The sequence below is a fragment of the Channa argus genome, chromosome 22, assembly GCF_033026475.1.
Source record: "Channa argus isolate prfri chromosome 22, Channa argus male v1.0, whole genome shotgun sequence".
Taxonomy (NCBI): domain Eukaryota; kingdom Metazoa; phylum Chordata; class Actinopteri; order Anabantiformes; family Channidae; genus Channa; species Channa argus.
In genome coordinates, this window is record NC_090218.1 from 4,740,148 (window position 1) to 4,761,200 (window position 21,053).

At 40.2% G+C, this 21,053-nt stretch overlaps 1 protein-coding gene across 1 annotated transcript in view; it reads right to left on the minus strand.

Annotated features, from left to right (window-relative positions):
• Positions 1-442: 442 nt before the first annotated feature.
• Positions 443-21,053, minus strand: part of LOC137108145 (protocadherin Fat 3) — a 62,150-nt gene continuing 41,539 nt past the window's right edge. Inside the window, exons 42-50 of the mRNA XM_067492483.1 lie at positions 20,521-21,052; positions 20,093-20,246; positions 17,978-18,134; positions 16,785-17,192; positions 15,660-15,915; positions 11,095-11,184; positions 10,382-10,441; positions 10,075-10,113; positions 443-6,493 (exon numbers count right to left, since the gene is read on the minus strand). Of these exons, the coding sequence (XP_067348584.1) occupies positions 5,733-6,493; positions 10,075-10,113; positions 10,382-10,441; positions 11,095-11,184; positions 15,660-15,915; positions 16,785-17,192; positions 17,978-18,134; positions 20,093-20,246; positions 20,521-21,052 (2,457 nt within the window). The 3' untranslated portion in view covers positions 443-5,732. The remainder of the gene's footprint in view (positions 6,494-10,074; positions 10,114-10,381; positions 10,442-11,094; positions 11,185-15,659; positions 15,916-16,784; positions 17,193-17,977; positions 18,135-20,092; positions 20,247-20,520; position 21,053) is intronic.

Consider the following 21,053-nt stretch of genomic DNA (forward strand, 5'->3'; position numbering starts at 1 on the left):
GATAACAAGCTGAGCTCCAAGGCCCATGATGCAGCCAAATTTCTCTGCAACATTTTGATCATTCTGTCTCACCTCTGTTTAAGGCAGCATTTCTTAACAAGATCAGAACAAACTGCAGAACGAAGAAAAAAAAAAAGTACTACAGTGTAACACAGAAGGCCCCTGTCAAATCAGCAGTGTTCAAGCCAAGAGTTATGGATGGTAATGCAGAAATACCCCACGTAATGGGATTCAGCTTTTTTATGATTTAGTTTGCATGTGAGAAAAAAATCCTTCAGTCCTTCAGACATACAGTAGTTTGAGACAATTACAGCCTTTTCAGGTCATGTTAATAAAGTATTATGACAGTATTAAATGACATTTATGCACATTCATCACACAGGACCCAAAACCAGAAAAAGAAACACTGCTAGTAAACTAATCAAGGACTTAAAGTGTGTGGTTACCGTCCCCGTTTCACACATAGCTGTTTTTTTTTTCAGAGGCGTTTACTTAGTAAGACTTTGTTAAACCAGTAGGTGATGGGAAAGGGCTGGTATACAAGCTTCCTCTGCTGCATGGACATGACCTCTTCTCATTCTACACCCCCCCCAACACCAATTGCCTTGTTTTAGCAGCGTAGGCATATTGGGTCTAATTATACCCTAAAGATTAAAGTATTCCCGAATAACATTTGCATTTGTACTCGTTCTTGTGCATGCAGGACTGTGTGTCTGTGTGTGTGCATGTGTCTGTCATCAGAGGCAGATGTTAGGCACACAGATTAGGTCTGGCTGGTTGTGTAATCCTGGTGTTACTGAGAACAGCGTGGATTTATATTCACCCACACAGCTACCCCTCAATAAGAAGGAACTGGGGAATGGTAATCTCTCATACTTTTCCCACTTGTCTACTCATCTCTCGCCTTTCTTACAGGATCTATCCTTCATTGCCCTCCTCTTTTATGCAACATCCTTTTGTCCTTCTGTCCATTCCTCCCTTTCTTTGGCGGCTGCCTCTGGCCAGATCTGGAGGAATACTGCTGTGAAAAATGGAGAGGATGGGAGGAAGTATGAGAAAAACAATAGGTCGTTGGGGTGGAGGGTTGAGGGTGGGGAAGAAAGGGATTTTGAGTGGCTTTGCTAACTGGGCTGAAAGTTGCCAGATGGTCCAATGAATAGCCAGCAGAGCTAAAGGGACCGGCAGGTCCTCACCAGTTTCCTCTGATGCACGATGAATAAATACAACAGTCACTTTGTTGGTTTCTCTCTGTGCCTCTGTTTTCTCACACATGTCCTCATATTCACCTTTGGTTTGACCTCATGCGCCTGTCACTAGGACGGCCAACAGACTGCTTGGAATACGATGTGCCAGGGAGAGTATGCAAGTTATTGGGACACGTTGCATAATCCTTGTCAAAATAACTTAATAAGCCATGAATCTGGTTGAATAAATTACATGTAGTTTTTGCCCTCCCTCAGTCCAGACAGCAGGACTCTCTCTAGACGTGCTGTGTTGTTGACATTTTTGTTGTTGATTCTGCATGAACCACGCAAATGGCTGCAGGCGGAAGTTATGTTATGTAAGGTTGTGCCTGTAAGGATGCGTGTCCTGTGGTTAAAGAAAACCTAAAAAGAGGGCAGAATCACTACAAAAACAGAAATAAATGAATGATGAAATGCAACCTGTATCGTTCGTAGACCTGTGTTATCACCTGGGACAATGTTAGCATATTATGCTAATAGATCAAATCTCATTTTCTGTGTTCCCTTTTTGTGACAGGCAGGGGTAATAGAGGAAACATAAACTCAGGTGTTGTAATCACAACACGAGAGAAAAACATGCTGATTTATTTTAGGGCCTGAAGTCAGTAATAGGAGTTTTATAATGTCTTCTGCTATGAAAAGTTTCTTCAGGTTTTATGTGCATTTTACAGAATAATGAATATTTCTAAGTCCGAGGAAAATGGAGAGTCATCTCCCTTGAGCTCTGCCTTGTACCTGTTTGAGTCTTTTGTGGTTTATGGCTCCTCTAGGGAGAGAGAACAGAACTGGAACAAGCAGGTGGCATTTAACTATGAGCTATTTCCATCTATTGCACTAACACAAACTGGCACGTAATGAAAGATATATGTAGTGCTTCACTCAAAAATGAAATCCACTGTGGAAAAATGGCACAATGAACACCGGTAATGAAAGTCCAGCAATTACAGCAGCTGTTGACTATTTGAAATGTAGACTTTGCAGATAGTCACTTTGAACGATGTAGTGACACAAATGTCTATGAACTATTTTAAGCTTAATTTGTATTGACAATACTTAGATATCATACTTTTGAAAGTGAGCAGGTTCCCATTTATTGTATTAAGTGGTTCTGATAACCCCCTATGTAGCACTACATCAAGGGAACAGTCAGTGTTTGGGGAACAAAGAGGTTGAGAAGCACACATAGACAGAAATCATGCATCTCTGGTACAGCACACACAGAGATGCAGATGAAACACACACATATCTCCTCGACCCTTAATTGGCCAAAATGTATTGCATATGTGGCAGAGAAAATGAAAACATGAGCCAGATGAGGGGAGCATCTGGTTGCCATGGGAAAGCTGTCTGGCAGTTAGCGGTGTTTGAAGAAGGGTTGGATGACAACAAGGCCAAAGTTTGTGCATCAACTCTATGGGCGGGGCTAAGGGAATATTCAGAGTGCATGCAGAGCAAAGACATAGAGCACACTGACTATTGCCTGGCTTCCACCTTATGACCAGTTATCTTCTGAGGATGTTTTTTTTGGGGGGGGGGGGGTTGACAGCCTTTATTGATCCCCATGGGAAATCATTGTTGCACAGCTGCACATTTGATGGTGCTCCAATTTCCACCAACGCGGGGTTTATGAGCCATCCCTAGTGACCAGGAAATGATGTAAACCTTGTAACAATCAGTATTAAAAAGTTAGTAATTTGAATTATGTGCAAAGGTGCATGGTGACTCAACCAAATACTGTACATACCGAAGCTGTGGATTGCAGTTTTCATCTTTCATTTGCAGCTGAAGGCTTGTGTACATGGCTCACAACAAATGTCTGTGCAGACAGAAAAAGCATCATCGAATCAGAGATTGCCGCTTTTAGAGATGCAAAATCTGCAGAATTTGATCATAGCGCTGGGTCAGTATGGGAATAAACTCAGACTCACAGGAACAAAGAGGACCATGGAATAAGACGGATCTGTTCGGTGCAGCAAATAAATCAGTCTGAGGTAAACAAGAAGATTATGCTGAAAACTGCCCAACTGTTGACAGTGTATACGGGCAAAGCAATCTAAGCCACGATTACCCTTTTTTAAATTGTTTCAAATGATTTCAAAAGAAAACAAATCATTGTTTGACTGATCATCCAGATTATGTACTTGCACAAGGCAACCTGATGCCTTTGTGTCCTCCCAGGAGTGACGTGACTTTAAGCTGCCAGATTCAAGTCAGACGGGGAAAGAACAACATCTAAGAGTTGTGTCAAGTCTGAGATGATAGGATTAAATATTTTATGGGGATTATTTATCTGTTTAAATATATCTTTCCTGCTACAGTACACCAGGTATACAGTACATGCACCCTAAAGACAAATGCCATTTTCTTTCCAGTAAAGAATAAAGTTACATCCACACTGGTAGATTAACATTGAGCTTCAGCACATCAACCCTTTTAAATCTGGTAAACACAAAGTACTTGTAAGATGATTCAATAGATGGCAATTACTGTAATATTAAAACGGCAGCACACTTGTTAAAAGTGGGAGGTTTGTTTGGAAACTTCTCTCCTGTGTTGAGTTCTCATAATATCCCTGTGGGCTTCCTTCACTGGGCTTTACTACCACAGTCCTGGTAACTGCAAAGTGCCCATGGGCACGGACGTTTGTCCATATGTGAGTCTGACCTGTCTGAGATGTTTCTCTGCCTGTTGCCCAATGCAAACTGGAAGAAAGCTCAGATGCCCATTTAGAGAGCAGACCTCAGTGTGAATGGGTAACGACAATGAGTGGATTGTTGGACGCCACACAGAGCCTGCATGTGACCTGTCAGTCGGCATGTAGCTTTCAGCGTTGGTTTAGTTCATTTGTTTTCTACATATCAGCATAATATTCTCTATGGTTCTTCTGAAAAAAGACATTGTTGTGAACAATTCAATCCATTTACTCTTGTTGGAGCATTGGCATAACAAAAGCTTTTCAAAAAAGAAAACAGCTCTTAATGGGAGTTTTTTGTCCAAATTCACAGGCATCCATTTGAATCTTCTAACGGTTTCCTTTCCATTTTCTGTCTTGAGTGCTCTCTTTCACGAAAGGTCTTCACAATGTTATGTTTACCACTAATATACAGGTTTGGTACAGACGGTCTGATGTGGATCATTTGTGTTTCCACCTTGTGGTATCTGCTCTGTCCTTCGGGAGTCCAACACAAACTACAAATATTGTTTGTTTACCTGCTTAAGTAAGATGTTTTTTTCCCCTCTTCAACACAAAGACAGTATTTTGTCAAGCCATTTTTTTTCCTTTCCAAATCAAACACGAGGAATCATGTTTCCCAGAAGATTTATGGATCTGTGTGTGAGATGAAGGCAGGCTGGCACAGCTCTTTGCATTTCTCTTTGTGTTTCTGAGGGATGTCATTCTGGCTTGTTTCCAGTCCACAATCCTGAACTGTCCTTATGAATAAGATATTCTTAATAGTCCTAGTTACCTACCACCTAATTGTACATGCTGTTTAATTTCACTTACATTCCCTTTGTTGTGAACTGTGTTACCTGTGAGATGCAGTTGCGTTTCCACACAGTGCTTTAAGAATTTCAGCACAAATCAAATATATTAATGTCACATATAAAATGGGCTTAATTCTACCAGGAGCGATGCTAAAATGTAATAATATATACAAAAAACCTAATGTACATTGAGAGCAAGACACCTTGCCTGGGGTTAAAATGCGAGGTCAAAATATTGTTGAATTCCACGAGTAAAACAATAAATATGTAACATTACTTAAAGTGCTGTAATTGTTCAGACTTCCATGAGCCTCATCCGCCTGCTGCTTGTGATGATTTAGAGCAACCTCACAAATGTATGGTGTAATTATAAAGTAAATAATTCTACAATAATTAAATCATTAAATAAAGATCCCCTGGTATCAACGTCTGGCATTCTTAATAGCATCTCTGAGTCTGTGTGGGCGAATAGCTCTCTGCTTATCAACCCCCAGCGTGTGTTAGCTAAAACACAAGAGCAAATATTACATAGCTGAGATTACAAGGTGATTGTGTGTGCGTGTTTGCATTTGTGTGTCTGTACATGTATGATCCAGAAATCCATATATGATGTACCTTTTTAGTGCAAATTATCAGTAAATTCTAACACAGAGACAGAGTCTTTTCATATTTTGAAGTTCATAAATGCTGTGTCTAGTGATTCTATAAATAATAAATGTAATAGCATTAATTCAGCCAACTTTCATGCACCACAGGTAAAGGCATCTAGCGAATGCATGTATTTCCTCTTATTCCTCCAGGTTATATGGGCCAGGGGATTAGTGTTTCCTTACAGCAGCATAACAGCACAAGAAAATGAGACCACATATGGTGATCTTCTCATAAAGTTAGTTTTCGATGGTGGACAAACAATGTAGTAAATGTCAAGTATAATCAGAGAGGATCACTGCTTCGCTTTAATATATAAAGAAATATTAAATCTAGTTGTTTTAAACACTCATTTCATTTAAATCCATCCCAGCCTGTCGGGGGCTCGGATCCAGTGGAGGCCCTGTTTATTCTTGTAGCCCTCCTGGCTCTGAGTGACACCAGGTTCAGCAGTCTCTCAAGCTCATCCCCAGAACCTGTCAAACTACTGGAGCTGAGACCCCCACGATCCTCCTGTGATCCCCTCCATTCCGCTGGCTGTAAGTCCCAAGCCATGAGTGGAGGTAGCAGTTGAGCAGGGTGCAGGTCAAGGCCTGGGGGGCTCAACGGGTATCCCTCATAGGCTCGTCTGGTTGGGGGTAGCGTGTCATAAAGGCTGCCCGATTCCTCATTTTGCTCCGGGTTATGGCTGCACTCTCGGTACTCCTCATAAACAGGAGAGTTGCTGTCTTCACAGCTGTCTTGACTGTGTAACGGCTGAAGGTCTCCGTGGTCCTTGTGCACCCCTATGTCTCTGCTTCTGTTGCCTGTGTTCTTTCCTTCCCCATCGTGTCTTGTCTTTTCTTTTCTGTCAAGGATCCCTTTTCGTTCCCACTCACCAGACTGATTCCTCTCCCAGTGGAAAGTCCTCCTGCTGCTCTCCCATCCTCGTTCTCGGCCCCTGTCACTGCTGTAACCCAGCACTCTGTAGTCCAACTGGAGAGAACGTGTGCTGCCTCCTCGCTGGATGTTTGTCTGCGTGTCCCTGAGGTCATAATGGGATCCCAGCTCAGGTGGACGTAAACGTGATGGTGACAACCAGCTTGAAGTCTGACTGGAAGACTCCCAGTTGTACTCTAAAAAGAAAGCGACAAAGACAGTCAGAAAGAATAAATTGTTTGATTGGAATAGTTTCGATGACAAATAGCATGTTTTTAATGGAACAACAAGTAGAAAGATGAGCTACTTAGGAGAGTTAAGATATTGTGTTAGGATACTGATGCTTCATTGCCTGGACAAACTATTGCTGCCAAATAGCTGGAAGTGTGTTGTTTTCACTTGGATGTGTGTGTATGTTATTACAAACGACTTTTTGCCATTTGAGCAAGAATGAGCAAGATTATGTGACTGAAAGGATCAGCTGGCAAGAGGCGCCACATCAATAGATGGCTCCACTTCTAAAACAACAGTCACTGTGGTCTTTATCCAAAGGCCGTAGGTGAGATGAATGCTGGGAAAAATGCTGCTGTGCATCAGTTACATGAGCGACTCATCTAAAGATCTTCACAACTGCAAAGGTCACTGCAGTTTCTAACTTTGTCCTGCCATAGCCCCAGCTGACTCAAAATGTAAAAAGCATATGGAATTTACTCCCACCTGCAAACTCCTTTATTTAAAAGGGGGAAAAAAACAATTAATGAATTGCCTGTGTGAACACTCTGGGTTGTTGTGTGTTTTTCTATTTAGTTTTTCCTCTGCTTATTATCTCCTCCCCTGATCTCTTTTCATCTTATTAGAAATGTGTTGTTTGTGTCTTGTGTGTGTGTTTGTGTTTCTGATTCAGTAGGAGGACTGTGATTCATGTTGTTTCTTACTGTCTCCCTGTGGGGTTTACTATGTATTCTGTGGCACCTCTCCCGCATGTTTACGTTGCATAATTGCTCCATTTCTCATTCTGTTTTTATTAATGTGACAATATAATCAGCCAGCAAAACTCCCCTTTTTCAACATTTGACTTCACGCTGGTAAATAGGCTGACATATAACAACTTACTAATCCACTTCTTCATACTACAGCATGCAGGTTGCATAATTCACGGTTAGGTTAATGAGCTGTGAGTGAAAAAATATCATATTGATGAAGTGCGAGATGCCAGAGGGGTCACACTGTGTGTGGGATGAAGAGTACACTTCATTAGCATTGCCAGCTCCCGGTATATAATGCATGACCCATGTGTAGAAAGGGATATCAACTTGACTTCCATGCCAACACACAACAAAACATGTGGGTGTCCATTTCTGACTGACAAATTATTGAAAGGTCAGGGGGCTATGTGGTGACTTGCTCTGTATGTGGTGACTTGCTCTGTATGTGATGACTTGCTGTAGAAAATAAAACAAATGTCTCATAGGACAAAAAAGGTTTAGGATAAAATTCTCTTTCCATAGAAACAACTGAGTACGGAAAGACATGGCAAATTATGACATGGAAGGAAAAGCACACTTGACGACAGGAGAGAAGGGCTGGCAGAGAGCCACTGAGCAAACTGCCACTGACAAACACCACACACACAGACACAAACAGTATTCATCACGCATATTTTACACATACATACACATGCACATGTAATTTAATGCAAAAAGGTTGTTTACTCTTTTATCACGGTATATTAGTACAGCTGTTTCTATAATAACTAATGTTTGGTCACATTACACAACCTATTAATACAATTACACTGAATCCACTAGTTTATAAGAAGCAACCTACTGCACAACAATTTCATTCATCATCTAATTATCTCTTGTGCTTCATGTGCTCCACTAAGCTGGCAGAGGCAGAGGCATAAACACAGTCTTGCTCAGAGTAAGTAATGAAATGCTTTGCGGACCCACTAAATTAGATACAACAAACGAACGTCATAACTATGAGGCAATCAACATGGGGGTTCAAGACTGTAGCGCAAGCATCTGACAAGACTAGGATTAGGATAGGATAGGAAAGGATAGAGGATAGATGGAACTGGATGGCGACTGCCCTGATCTTTGTGTAGCAAAACGATGCATTTGCGAGGAGTGAAAAGTCAGCGTTCACACTGTAGAGTGGATGATGCTGAATTAAGTGTGAAAAAGAAAGTGTTTGAAGCTTCCTCTTCCTCTGCTATTCTGTGCGGAAGGAAGGTTTGACTCAAAGTGCCCCTGAAATCCACTGAGAGAATCTATAAAGCCGGAGTGAAACTTGTGCTTGAAGTGAGGACTCTTACATTAAACTTGCTACTGAATCTCAGCATAACTCAAATTATCTTAAAATGATATTAACAATTTATGTACATTAGGCACTTGTGTATGATGCACATTTGTCTGTGATGGAGAACTGTTGTATCATCAATTTAAACTAATGAATATCTTGATTTTAAAAATGTTTTGATACTATGGACTGTTATTCGGTATCCAGTCCACTAATTCAGTCCAAATCCTTTCAATCCTCATTTAAACCCATTTTCCTTTAGCTTTCAACAACCAAGGTTCAATTTCAGCCTTTTCAATGCCAAATAAAACTGAAATACAGCTTTGAATGAAAGCTCAAGTGGAAATTAAAAGTATTTAGTCATAATCTTGCACAGAGCACATTTACTTTTTATTTATGTAGGAACTTGACTTAAACTGAATTTACAGAGTAGAATAAGTGCGGATATTAGGTACTAGACATCTGCCATTATTTGTTGTATAAAATAAATAGATTTAATGGAAATGAAAGGAAATATAATGTAATATTTGGTTGCAAATCTCGACTACATCACTAACTTGTTGGTCTCTTCACCAGGTAAAATGCATGTTCAAATATGTTAAGGGCTGGTGATTGACTTAGCCAGTCTGAGTGAGTTGTGCTGAGTTTGCTGTGTTTTGGATCACTGTCTTACTGCACGATGATGCTCCTTCCAATTAGCTTTGATACGCTGTAAATTTGCAGATAAAATATATCTGTACAACTAAATTCGTCCTGCTGCTAATATAAACAGTTATATTATAAATAAATGGTAGTGAACCTGTTTTAGAGGCAGCTATGAAGCCCAAGCCTCGACAGTACCTCCACCATGCTTCACAGATGAGCTTGCATGTTTATAATCATGGGCACAGCCTTTCTTCTTTGGCCTTTCCATTAGTTTTGGAGAGTTTAATCTTGGTCTCAGCAACCCATAAATGTTTATATCATCAAATCATCAAATTCAAACCTTGATTTCCAATTCTAACCATGAATGAGGGGGTTCAGCTCATGAAGTTTTTTAAAATGGTGGACTGCAGTACTGTAGTACACACCGCTGTTGCTGTTCTAGTACTAATAAAGGATTTGCTGTTACTTATCAGCACACATACAGTATAGCGCACAGCAATCTGAGTAATTGGTTACACTTTAAGATGTAATGTCACTATATATGTTGGTAAGGAGATTAAATGTTTTTCTTGGTGGCAACCCTAGTTGGAAGTCAGAAAACATGACTTGAAACTGGAAGCACACATTTAAATTTGTAGTCTGGCTAAAAAAAAATTAAGAAAAATCACCATGAGCAGAAATCTGTGCTGAATGGGGAATGATAAAAGTATTGAGTGAAAATAATGTTGCGCGTACAAAAGGTCGGGTTTGGGGATCACGGCTTGGGAAATAAAGCCGATGGGATGGCAAGTTAATAAGATGTTTTTCAGTAGCTTTGCATTTTACTCACCAGGGCTGTTCCGCTGCTGTTCTTTGTCCATGTTTGACACTGCAAGAAGCAGAGAGAAAGCAAAATTCAGAGAAAGACTTAGACAAACAACACATAAGCAAAGAGGAACGTTTGAAGCACAAAGATATCTAGTGTCAGAAACTGACAAACTGTTGGAAATGTAAGCAGATGTTTTTCTTTTGAATAGGGAGGACTGAACAGTGAAAACTTGGTATATTATATTTTAGTGCCACTAAACAAACACACTGGCATCGGAAGAGAGACACAAAGTAGACAGAGGAGTTAGCAGAAGAAAAGCTTTTCATACCTTCACTTTCAATATCATCAACAGCATCATTGACTAGACGTATGACTGTCACTATAGAGGCTAGACACAATCCAGAAAGAGAAAAGAAGAACAAAATAATTTGAGTGCATTTGCGACTGGAGTAACGAGTGTGATTTCAGATGAGATGGGGAACGCGTGAGCACGTGTGTGCACACATGTTCAGAACAGCGGAAACATGTAAGACTTGCCAACACGTTGCTATACATGTGGTACTGTATATGTGTGCATCCTCAAAGTGACAGACATCTTTTCAGCAACACTAACACGCAGGCTTCTTCTCAGAAAAACACCGGCCCACGCACATGCACACACACACACACACGTTCATTAAGTTGTTTGGATTCTACCCTTTATTTCCAGGGAAGGATCAATGATATTGAGTTATGTGGGGGAAAAGTGCCTTACACATTCCAAGAAAATGGTGAAAAAGTTTTTCTTTCACTAAGAGTCTGTGCATTAACCTTCGATGCATTTGATGCGAGACTGTAGAATGTCACTACTGTACATTCAGAGAATTTTAACTACAGCAGTGGGTGCCACTTAAATACAAGGCAATGTCTACATGAAACATGACATTCTTTAATGCTAAAAAAACACAAGTGAACTTTGCACTCTTTCATATTTTGCATTTCTCTTGTGAGAAATGACCACCTCCAAAAATTGTTAACAAAAAACACATCTGATAGTCTTACCATTGTCATCAAAGGACTCAGACGTGTAGGAGCTGAGGGAGTGGTCCTCAGAAGTGGAGTCTGAGAGACACGCCACCTCGTCCACCAGTTCTGTACAAACAAGAACTTGTCATCATTGAAACAATAGGGGGAAAAACTGAAATGAACAAGAACTAAATAATAACATCATATACTTTAACATATAACAACAGGTCAAATAAAAAAATTACTAAGGCTGTAAAAACTCACAATTTCAAAGGTACATCTCAATACTATACTCATATACCTACTATATAAGTATATTTTAGGAGCCATTGAATACTGTGATTATTCTCTGTCCACCCTGACAGTAAAAAAAAGATAATTTCCTGGTCTAATTAAACGTTAATAAAAGGCATCTGCAGTTTCACCTAAAGCAGGCACTCAACTGAACCAACATAGGCTGCTGAAGCCCCTAATTAGCTTTTACAGGACTTTCATAGACACAAAACTGCCGATCTCGCCATGTCTAACAAAGTAGTTTTTGTATGACTGGCATGAACAGGATAAAAATTTTATTTGGCTCATGAACGATAACAGAGACTCAAATTAAGTCTGAACTAGTCCTTAAACATGACCAGATATCCACGTTGCCACTGGTCCATTCATTTTCTTTCATGTTGGATGGGTTAGGACAGGGCTTAAATGGCTCACCTATATTGTGAAGTCTCACACACATACTTTAGCAAACTATTCACATCTTCAGTAAAGACACTTTGTGTTTTAGTATGTCTAAGTGAAACTTGGTCTTTTCTCAAAGGCAGCCTAACAGCATTGGTTAACAGCATTTTTAACAAATCCCAGTGCAGCCACTGCAGCTCTTGCTTTGCTCGATTCTGCACCAGCTGGAGGAGTCATGGAGGGTGAAGTCACCAGAGGTACTTGTTCAGTGCAGCAGATGTGAAACACAAGCCTAAAAATATAACCAATCACATGAAAGTCTTGAAAAGTTGATCTGGTCAGGCTGCGTACAAAGCTCATATTTATATTCACCAACATTTTGTAAACAAAATTCAAAGAAAGCAGCCAGGCTTAAGGTGTCCAGCTGGCCTTATCCCCCAAATAAATGGTAAATGGTCTTCACTTATATAGCACTTTACTACCTATTGGCACTCAAAGCGCTTTACACTGCTTTTTATTCACCAATTCGCACTCACAATCACACACACACTCATACACTGGTGGGAGAGCTGCAATGCGGCCGGCCAACACTCACCGGGAAGAACTAAGTGGGGGTTCAGTGTCTTGCTCAAGGACACTTGCTCAAGGCCACATGTGACAGTTGGAGCCGGGGATTGAACCAACATTGGTGGACAAACGCTCTATCTTCCTGTGCCACAGTGGCTCCACAGTCTTTATATGGTTTTCAAACAAACAGGTGCTTACTAGCAAATGTGATCCCAGAAACTGCTCTTTCAAGGGTAGTATTGTATAAATCACTCAGTAGCAATTCTGAGTGATTAAAAAAAAAAAACTGCCAGATGGGCGTGTACGTTTGTGTCAAAATGACTTAAATTAAATGCACATTGCTGTCTGTTAAACCAAGCGAGATGCACACCTCTCCAGGTCCTTTAATCTAACAGAAATAAAACGCCTGGTTTCACAAAACTCTTCAAATTGGGAACAAGTTATATGAGACCAACCGAGTGTAAATCATTGGTATTGGCTCTAAAAACAATTCTATTTGGAATATAAAACTGCTTAGAGATCAGAAATGGCAGCTTTGCTGACATGATAAAAAGAAACGTTTGGCAAAGCTAAGGAAGCAGAAAGAGTAGGATAAGAAGCAGTTTACAATCCGTCATCTGCTAAGTACCAGCATCAATTTGTGAAATTGATCTCTTGTTCACTGGCATTGAATTCTCAGGATTCCTTTATCAGACATGTCCTAATTTAAATCCCCACTCCCCAATTAAAACTTGTAAAAATATGTATTTAAATATGTTAATATGTATGTATTAATGTTTTTAGACTGCTTACTTTTGACTGCATTTATTTATAAAGGTTTCGGTACCAAACATAAACATAACAAACTATATTAAATGACCCGTTTTTGTTAATAAATAAATAAAACACATAAAATAATGAATTGCTACTTTAGGAGGTTTTGTGATTATGGCTCATTTCTCCAAACTGGACACAGCATGTCTTTGTAAAACTTGTCTGTTTAACCTTCTAACATTTCCTTGTTTTAAAATTGTGCTTTACTCTGGATGTCAGGGAAGCAGTCGTGGCATGGACATCTTGTAACACAAGCCTCAGGGTCAGAATGTCTCGGCAACATCTTAAGCAACCTACGCCCGAGGTATGTGGTCATAGTCCACTGCATATATGGAACAAGTAAAACACTCTAGTGGGAATGTGAATAGTAAAGCAGCACCATCAATCAAATTAAATAGGAAAGGCAGTCACTGGTCTATTTCAGTATGCAGGGGATGGGACACTTCTCAACATAATCATGTTAGGGAAAAAGTAAACTTTTAAAAATGTTTTCCTTTTTTATTTTTTCACACAGTTTTTTGTTTTTGTGCCAGCAACTTTTAAATCCAAACACTTTCCAATTATAAGTACTATCTAAAAAAAATCTTAGGAGCATATGAGTTAACTCATTTGACACTTCTTATAAAAGGTTAATACTTCACTTAACATTTTTTAGATTTAACTGAATAAAATATTAAAACATTGTAATTATTAATAAAAAAAAAAAACCTCTGGTTTGGTCTCTATTTACCTATTATGTCCAATTTTCCAATTAAGACCACTTTACTAAATTTTGACTGGAAATACTTATGACTAAGCCCAGCATAGATCTAATTCAAAGTGCCAACTGCAACCGAAAAATCCTCGCAAATTGCTTTCTATAATTTGCATTGTAATTGGTTTCATAATAGTTACAGATTTTGAATCCAAATGGTCTCCACTAAGAGGGTTTAATCCCTCTGCAATAAAGGAGCTGTTGTCACTGTCCCTGTGAAGTTTACAGAGTCATTAAATCATGATTAAAACTACATTTGCAAAGCACCATGTAGATCCATATACCTTTTCTGCCAAAAATGGAGTAATATGGGATCTGATTTGTTGATTAAGTAGTTTTAAGGTATTTAATGATTCATTACATTTTATTTATTCATGCAGGAGGAAGTGCCAGAAAAAACAACCATTAAGTTCCCTTGTTAGTATCTCACATATTGACATGTGCCCATCTATTGCAATATTCATTACTGTACATGTGTGTGGTTGCTGTAGTGTAAGCAAATACCTAAACAGTTTCAGTCTAATTCATTAAACTGGCAATTAATACTGGAGTCATCAACACTATAATCATGATATTAGTTAACTACGAGGCATCGTCACGTATTAATTAATGGACTGTAAAGTGAGGAGCTCTATTAATAGAAGCTTTTTTTTTTTTTGTGTATACACTCAGCAGGGGAGCAAAAAAATAAAATAAGCTATTTCCCGTTCCAACAGGAAGGAATCAATAATTAACAGGCTGAAAGTTCCCACTGCAGGCTGTATTATTCACACAACAGGTTAGACAGAGAATCGAAATATGTGACGTCTACCTTAGCCAAGAGATGCAACGTAATACTTTGACATAGAAAAAACGAACTTCACTCTCGTTGCCGACAGTGTTGGCGGCTAAATAACAGTCTGAAGTTGAATTATCTGACAAACGTTCCTTACTGCTGCCCCGTAGGTTGTTGTCCTCCCATTTGACAAAAGCTACCTCCACAGTTCATTTAATATTTATTCATTCTCTGCCTGCCTTTGCCATATCCACAAACCCTCTTGTCATTTCAGGTCCCACCACTCTTAACTGCCCTTCAGCAACCCCAGACTTTCCCCCGCCTACCTGCTCACCTGTACCACATTTCCCTAGCAGTTTACACACATACATATACGACGCTTCACTTTCACCTGCTCTCTGTCAGATTGTCTATCATGTCAACCGGCTGACCGGCTTTTGTCTGCTCAAATGTGTATTTGTTTTAGCCTTTAAATAGGTGTTTCTCAGTTTAATCAGAGTCTTGACAGGTACATATGAAGAAAACAGTGAAAGACTCGACAGAAAAGTTGTCTTTCTTCAAGTGGAAGTTTTCCAGCTACTTTGATTTTAACTTAACTTTTATGAGAAAAAGTAGGACAGGAACATAGGACATCAGTTCTGGCTGATTACCCTGACCATTCAAACAGAAGTGCACAGGAGATGTAAGAGAGTGTCTTGATTGAAGGTAATTGTTGTATTTGGCAGTCTAACAGAAAAGTAAATTGTATCATATCATCGTTTATGAAGCCCAAGAAGTAAATAGTAAAACTTCATAGCAAAATAAAAATCATACTTCTTAACCACTCCTGCTTACTCTTGGGAATTTTCTTTGATGTGCGTGTGATCAAAAGGCATAGATCAGTGTGAAATAAACTCTCTCAGTTGAGTTGATGGTATGAGTGTAACACAACGAGTTCGTGGCCTGTGTACTATGCACCATTTTTATCAGACGTTACAAAGTGTGTGTCTATGTGCTTGCACACGGTCGCAGCCTTACCCTGTGGACTGTTCTGTCTCTGTGTTCTCTCCAACTCAAAAGCTCTCTGCCCCCATTCCTCCTCTCTCTCATCTCTCACCATCTCCAGCCCTTCCTCCCTCCGCTCCTCACCCTCCCAGGACACTTTGTGGGCTGGGCTGTGGTCTGAGCGGCGAGCTGATGTTGAAGGGAGATTGGGTGCCACGCTGCACACGGCGATACCCCTCCTACTGGCCACACCACGAACGTTGGACATTTCTGAGAGGAAGCTGCTAAACTGCAGATGCAATTAAAAAAAAAAAAAAAAAAAAAAGGAATGCGTTAATATGCAAAACAACTCCCATACTTTAATTATTTTTGCCAAATGAAAAGACCAAGAGTTGCAAGAATTTTATAGGCAGTCAACACGAATAGTGCTTAGTCCTCTGTTCCGTAAAGCTCCATTGTTGTTAAAAACTACTTATAAACAGGCCACTGAACTGGGTAAGATGTTCATTCTAATAAACAGAGCCACTGTTGCCACACGCGTCACAAATTCCCTTGTAAATTCTTGCTAGTGTAACAAACCCATAGCTGAAAATAGTCCTCAACAAATAACAAATCAGTTTCTTTCTGAGTAAAGTAGCTGTGTTAGGATACTGCTTAGCCCACTTTAAAAACTGAAGTATACATTTGTGACCCATTTTCAAAGATATATCCATATTGTGCTGTTCACCCGTTCAAAAATACAGTCGGGGAGCTTTATGTTATTTCCGCCATATTTCACCCTAAAAAAGAAAACTCATTATCACTCACTGCCATAAAAGCACTCTGAAGTCTTCCTCAAGTGCCCCTTTGCTGTTTATAAGGAAATGAGTAATATAGGTAGTAATATCCTAGCTTCCTTGAAAACATAAAAGTAATACCACTAAATTATAGAAGAACAAGGAGCAAAAATAAGGAGCTAGAACATATAAAAATAAATGTTGATGATGTAACAAGTGATACATTTGTATTGCTAGGAGTTTCATTATTATAGCATCATAAAATCAATCAAACCTATTTTATTATTTCTATATACAGTTGCAAAGTCTTCCAGTCATGTGAGGTGCTGGTTATGTGAGATACTATGAAACTGAAAAAAACAGATTTACATATATGACTGACCTCACTGGAAGTCGCCTTGTCACCATCTCCGTTCCTCAGGGCCTGGTTGCTGAGTCCTTCTGGTAGAGGAGCGTGAGTAGTTGGACGCACCATGACCTGTGGAGGGCCTCCAGTGCTGCCCCCCACTTCACCATAGGTGCTTGTGGCCCCAGGCGAACCTGATAAACGCACAGCTTTAAACTCAATGCCCTCTGCACCCATGCCAGTCTTGTGCAACATATAGCTGCTTTCTGTAGAAATAGATGAGACCCCCATCACAGCCGGAGTCCCTGAGCCCAGGCCTGAGTCTTTCCTGAATTTGATTTTTTTCCTAAAAGCGATGAATAGTAGGAGGAGGAGAATGATGACAAAAGCAAGGACTCCAATGCCAATGATCTCTCCTGGTCCGATGTACGACAGGGGCTCCGCCTGGCCAACGTGAAAAGACACAACATACTGTATCAAGGAGAAAAGTCTGCACCTGCTTCATTATGCTTTTTTTCTCAAAATTCAGATTAACACCTTTAGATCAATGACATCACTTTCACTGACATTTTGCCTTCGTAAAATTATGGTTTCGTTTAAAGCTAAACTTCTAACTCATCAACTCACTAGTACAAAGACACAATGACAACATTTCTGGTGTTGACGTGTGAAGGAAATGATTAATTCCACAGACTCCTGTTTTAATAGGATATGTAATGAGCAAGTGCCACTAAAACAAGGGAACTGTTATTTAGCTTTACCCTCGAGATACAGATAACCTCAAACGTCCTTAAAAACAACAAAGCTAACATATTCACTTGTAGTGAAAGCAGCTTAATAGATTTTGTCATCTAAGGTTACTGCTCTGTTAATTACGCTCTTCTAGATATATACTGAAAGCACCTTCCTTCTTACAATGTGCACCATTAACTGAGTCTCAATATAAGGTATAGACAGAATGCCGAAATTCAAGAGCGTAACGACTTCAAATGGAAAGTGTGATTCACCCATTACCACACTTTCATTCATCTTGCAGTGGAGACAAAGCTACAGAGCTGGGTTAAAAAACCTTCCATGGGCGGACAGTCCACACTCAAAATTCTCAACAGCTTTGCACAGCATGCCAAGTCCAATTAGGAGCAAACTGAATGCCCAGCCAGCAATCCAAAAAGCTAGCACCGTCACACAGAGTATAATGTGTAGATTTTCACTCTCTGTTCATACCATACCTGAGTGGCATCCCCAGGATCACTAGGTGTCTGGTCATTACAAAACTGACCCTCGTACCCCTCCGAGCAGTTACAGTAGAAAGACCCAAATGTGTTAACACACTCTCCACCATTCCTGCACTTCTCCTGGTCACACTCATTTACATCCTGGTCACATCTGCAGGAGCACAGACAAAAGGAAAAAAAAACATTGCTATGCATGGTGTGGTAAAGATAATTTGTATCAAAGAGAGCAATAAAAGATGAAAGCTTGACTTTGAGTCAAAAAGAAGAGAGAAAGAAAATAAATAGTTTGGAGGCCCCCCTTTTTTTTCAGAGCGTTATTCTTCATGGATGCTCTGTTATCCTCATTTATGTGGTTCTGATTTAAAGAAATGTCTGGAGTAAAACACACACACACACACACACACACACACACACACACACAAAAACAACTCTTAGTCCTAAATAAACACTTAAATTCCAACAAAATGTCAAAAATGCAATTTTACTCCACTTGCTCTTCTTACAATAGCTTGTCATTTCAAACATGGTGCCCTGCTGTGCGGGAGATAGAAATACATGTTATCTTTCTTTTCATTTTTTCCTAGATGGGATTTTCTAAATACTTTGTCTCCTCTGCCATAAGAAGAAAAAGCTTTTTTTTTTCTTCTAGTTTTGCAGGAGGCCTCCTTGTATAACTATCCAGCCACACACCTATGGGCAATTTAGAGTCACCAGTTGACCTAACATGCATTTCTTTGGACTATGGGAGGATTTCCTGGAGAAAACCCAAGCAGGCACAGGGAAGACATATAAACGTCACAAAGGAAAGGCCACAGTCGGCCGGGACGCGAACCAACGGCCTTCTAGCTATGAGGCCGCAACTGATTTCTGCTCATTCATTTTTAACAATGAATACTGTTTACATTAATTAACATACTACATGCAATTAGCAATTTGTGTTGTATTTCATGCAACTTCATTGTTCAGCTTTGAAGGAGAAATTCTCATTTTCATTAAACCTTCCAATTAAAATGTATAATTTTTTTTTTCACGTCAGGAATTGGAGATTCACCACGGCTACGCTCCCCACATTCATTACCAGGCTTGACTCTGTCTTACAGATGCAGACCACTACATCTTTCCCAGCAGACCCCCTCCCACCGTTTCCTACCTTCTCATCAAATCACTCATCCTCGCTGCATCTAAATATCTACCTCTACTGCCAGGACCATATTCCACTATTCCCCGTAAGCACCACCCCCCACCCCCCCACCCCCCTCCAGACTCAACTCTCCTCCCCACTCAGTAGTGTAGTCTCGTTCGTGCTATACTCAATTTCCCAAAAGTCAGTGCTGAAATACTCATCCATCTGTTCTCTCTCATAGTCTGGAGTACATTACCACCTAGTGGGTCGGGGGACCTATTACATCCCATCCTGCTTTTGCCAAATATCTTTTAATAACCTTCTTAGACTGAGTAGTTGTGTCTGGCGCATTATTGGGTCCAAACTTAAAACCAACCCCTTACATCTGTTTGCTTATGGTGGAATTTACTATTTAGTTTAGTTGTTTTTGTCGTTAACTGATAATGATTTGAATAGTTTAGTGTTTGTCTTATTATCCAGCTACATTTACTTTATTTCCAACTTCATATTGTCCAAAACACAAGTAGAGACTTGTCCCTCATTGAGAGGAAAGCTGCTCTCTAGTGGTAGCTCCACTTAACAACCACATGAGCAGAGGTTATTACAAAGGCAATCACTGAGCTGTAATTAAGGCAGCTAGTGAATGATTACAGGCTTTTCAGCTGAAATTACAGTATACTGAATTAAATTAGAGACACCAATTATGACACAATAACAGCTAAAACATTCAGTGTTGGGGTTTAATGCTTGTTTGTGTGTGTGTGTGTGTGTGTGTGTGTGTGTGTGTGTGTGTGTGTGTGTGCTTGACAAATCCTACACACATTCTTTCATGTTTCAATGCGTATGAGAGGTGACATGCAGATGTTAAAGTATCCATCAGTGTCATTGTGTGTGTATACTGTGTAAGTAGTGCACACCATTTATTTACAGTTTTTTACTGTAATTAAGGCATAAAAGTGTGTGATTGCAAGATATTTTTATCTTACATAAGTCCCCCGAGTCCTGGAGGACAGCCACACAGGAAAGCACTGCCTATGGGACTGCAGTCCCCTCCGTTCTGGCATGGGTTTGGCATGCAGAATGTCATTTCAACTTCACAGCGCCCCCCAGTGAAGCCAGCGCTGCAACTGCACATGAAGCCTGATTCAAAAGGATTCAGAATATGTATAATCACAATTATCAATTCACTATATTAGAAGTAAATCATGTTAACATCTTGTGATTTAAGAATAACATTGAAATGCCAAAGAAACAGAAGTCTGTTGTCACTATGGCAAAAACCTATTCCCATCACATTAAAAAATGAAAAAGCATAAATTTAAACAAACTATAACACACAGTGAATTTGCTCCATATATCAACAGTTTTGAATAATTTATACACAACACAATGAATAACACACATCTACACAGACCTCCAGAAGGCAGGCTGCTACAGATGGCTCCGTTGAGGCATGGCTGACTGACACAAGGATCAGGATAAAGTACGCACCCCAACTTGACCTCGCTCAGCCCGGCTATTTCAGCGTAACGGCTCCTCTTATTCTGGAGTGGCAGCTCGTTACCGTTTAGCATCAGTGAGCCCAGGCAGCCCTGGAAGCCGTCTTGGGCTCTGGGTGAGCCCCTCACTCCATGGTCCCCGAGTCCTGGGCCCATCTGGATTCTCCCTGGCCCTGGGCTTGGCCTCTCGCCTTGCACATTTGGAGGCCTTACTTGGGCACCAAAAAAAAAGGATGAATCTGGAGCCAGAGGCCAAAGGTGAACAGGTGCTCTGGCAGCTCGACGGCGCTCCACATAGCTGTCATCCAGTGACAAGAGAGTGTAATTCATGGTCAGCTCCAAGGCAACCACATGCCAGAGGCCATCATTTATTGGTCTGCCAGAGATACCCATAATGCCAAGAGTGTTGTCACAGTCCAGCTGGAACCAGAGTCTCCCCCCTTCAATC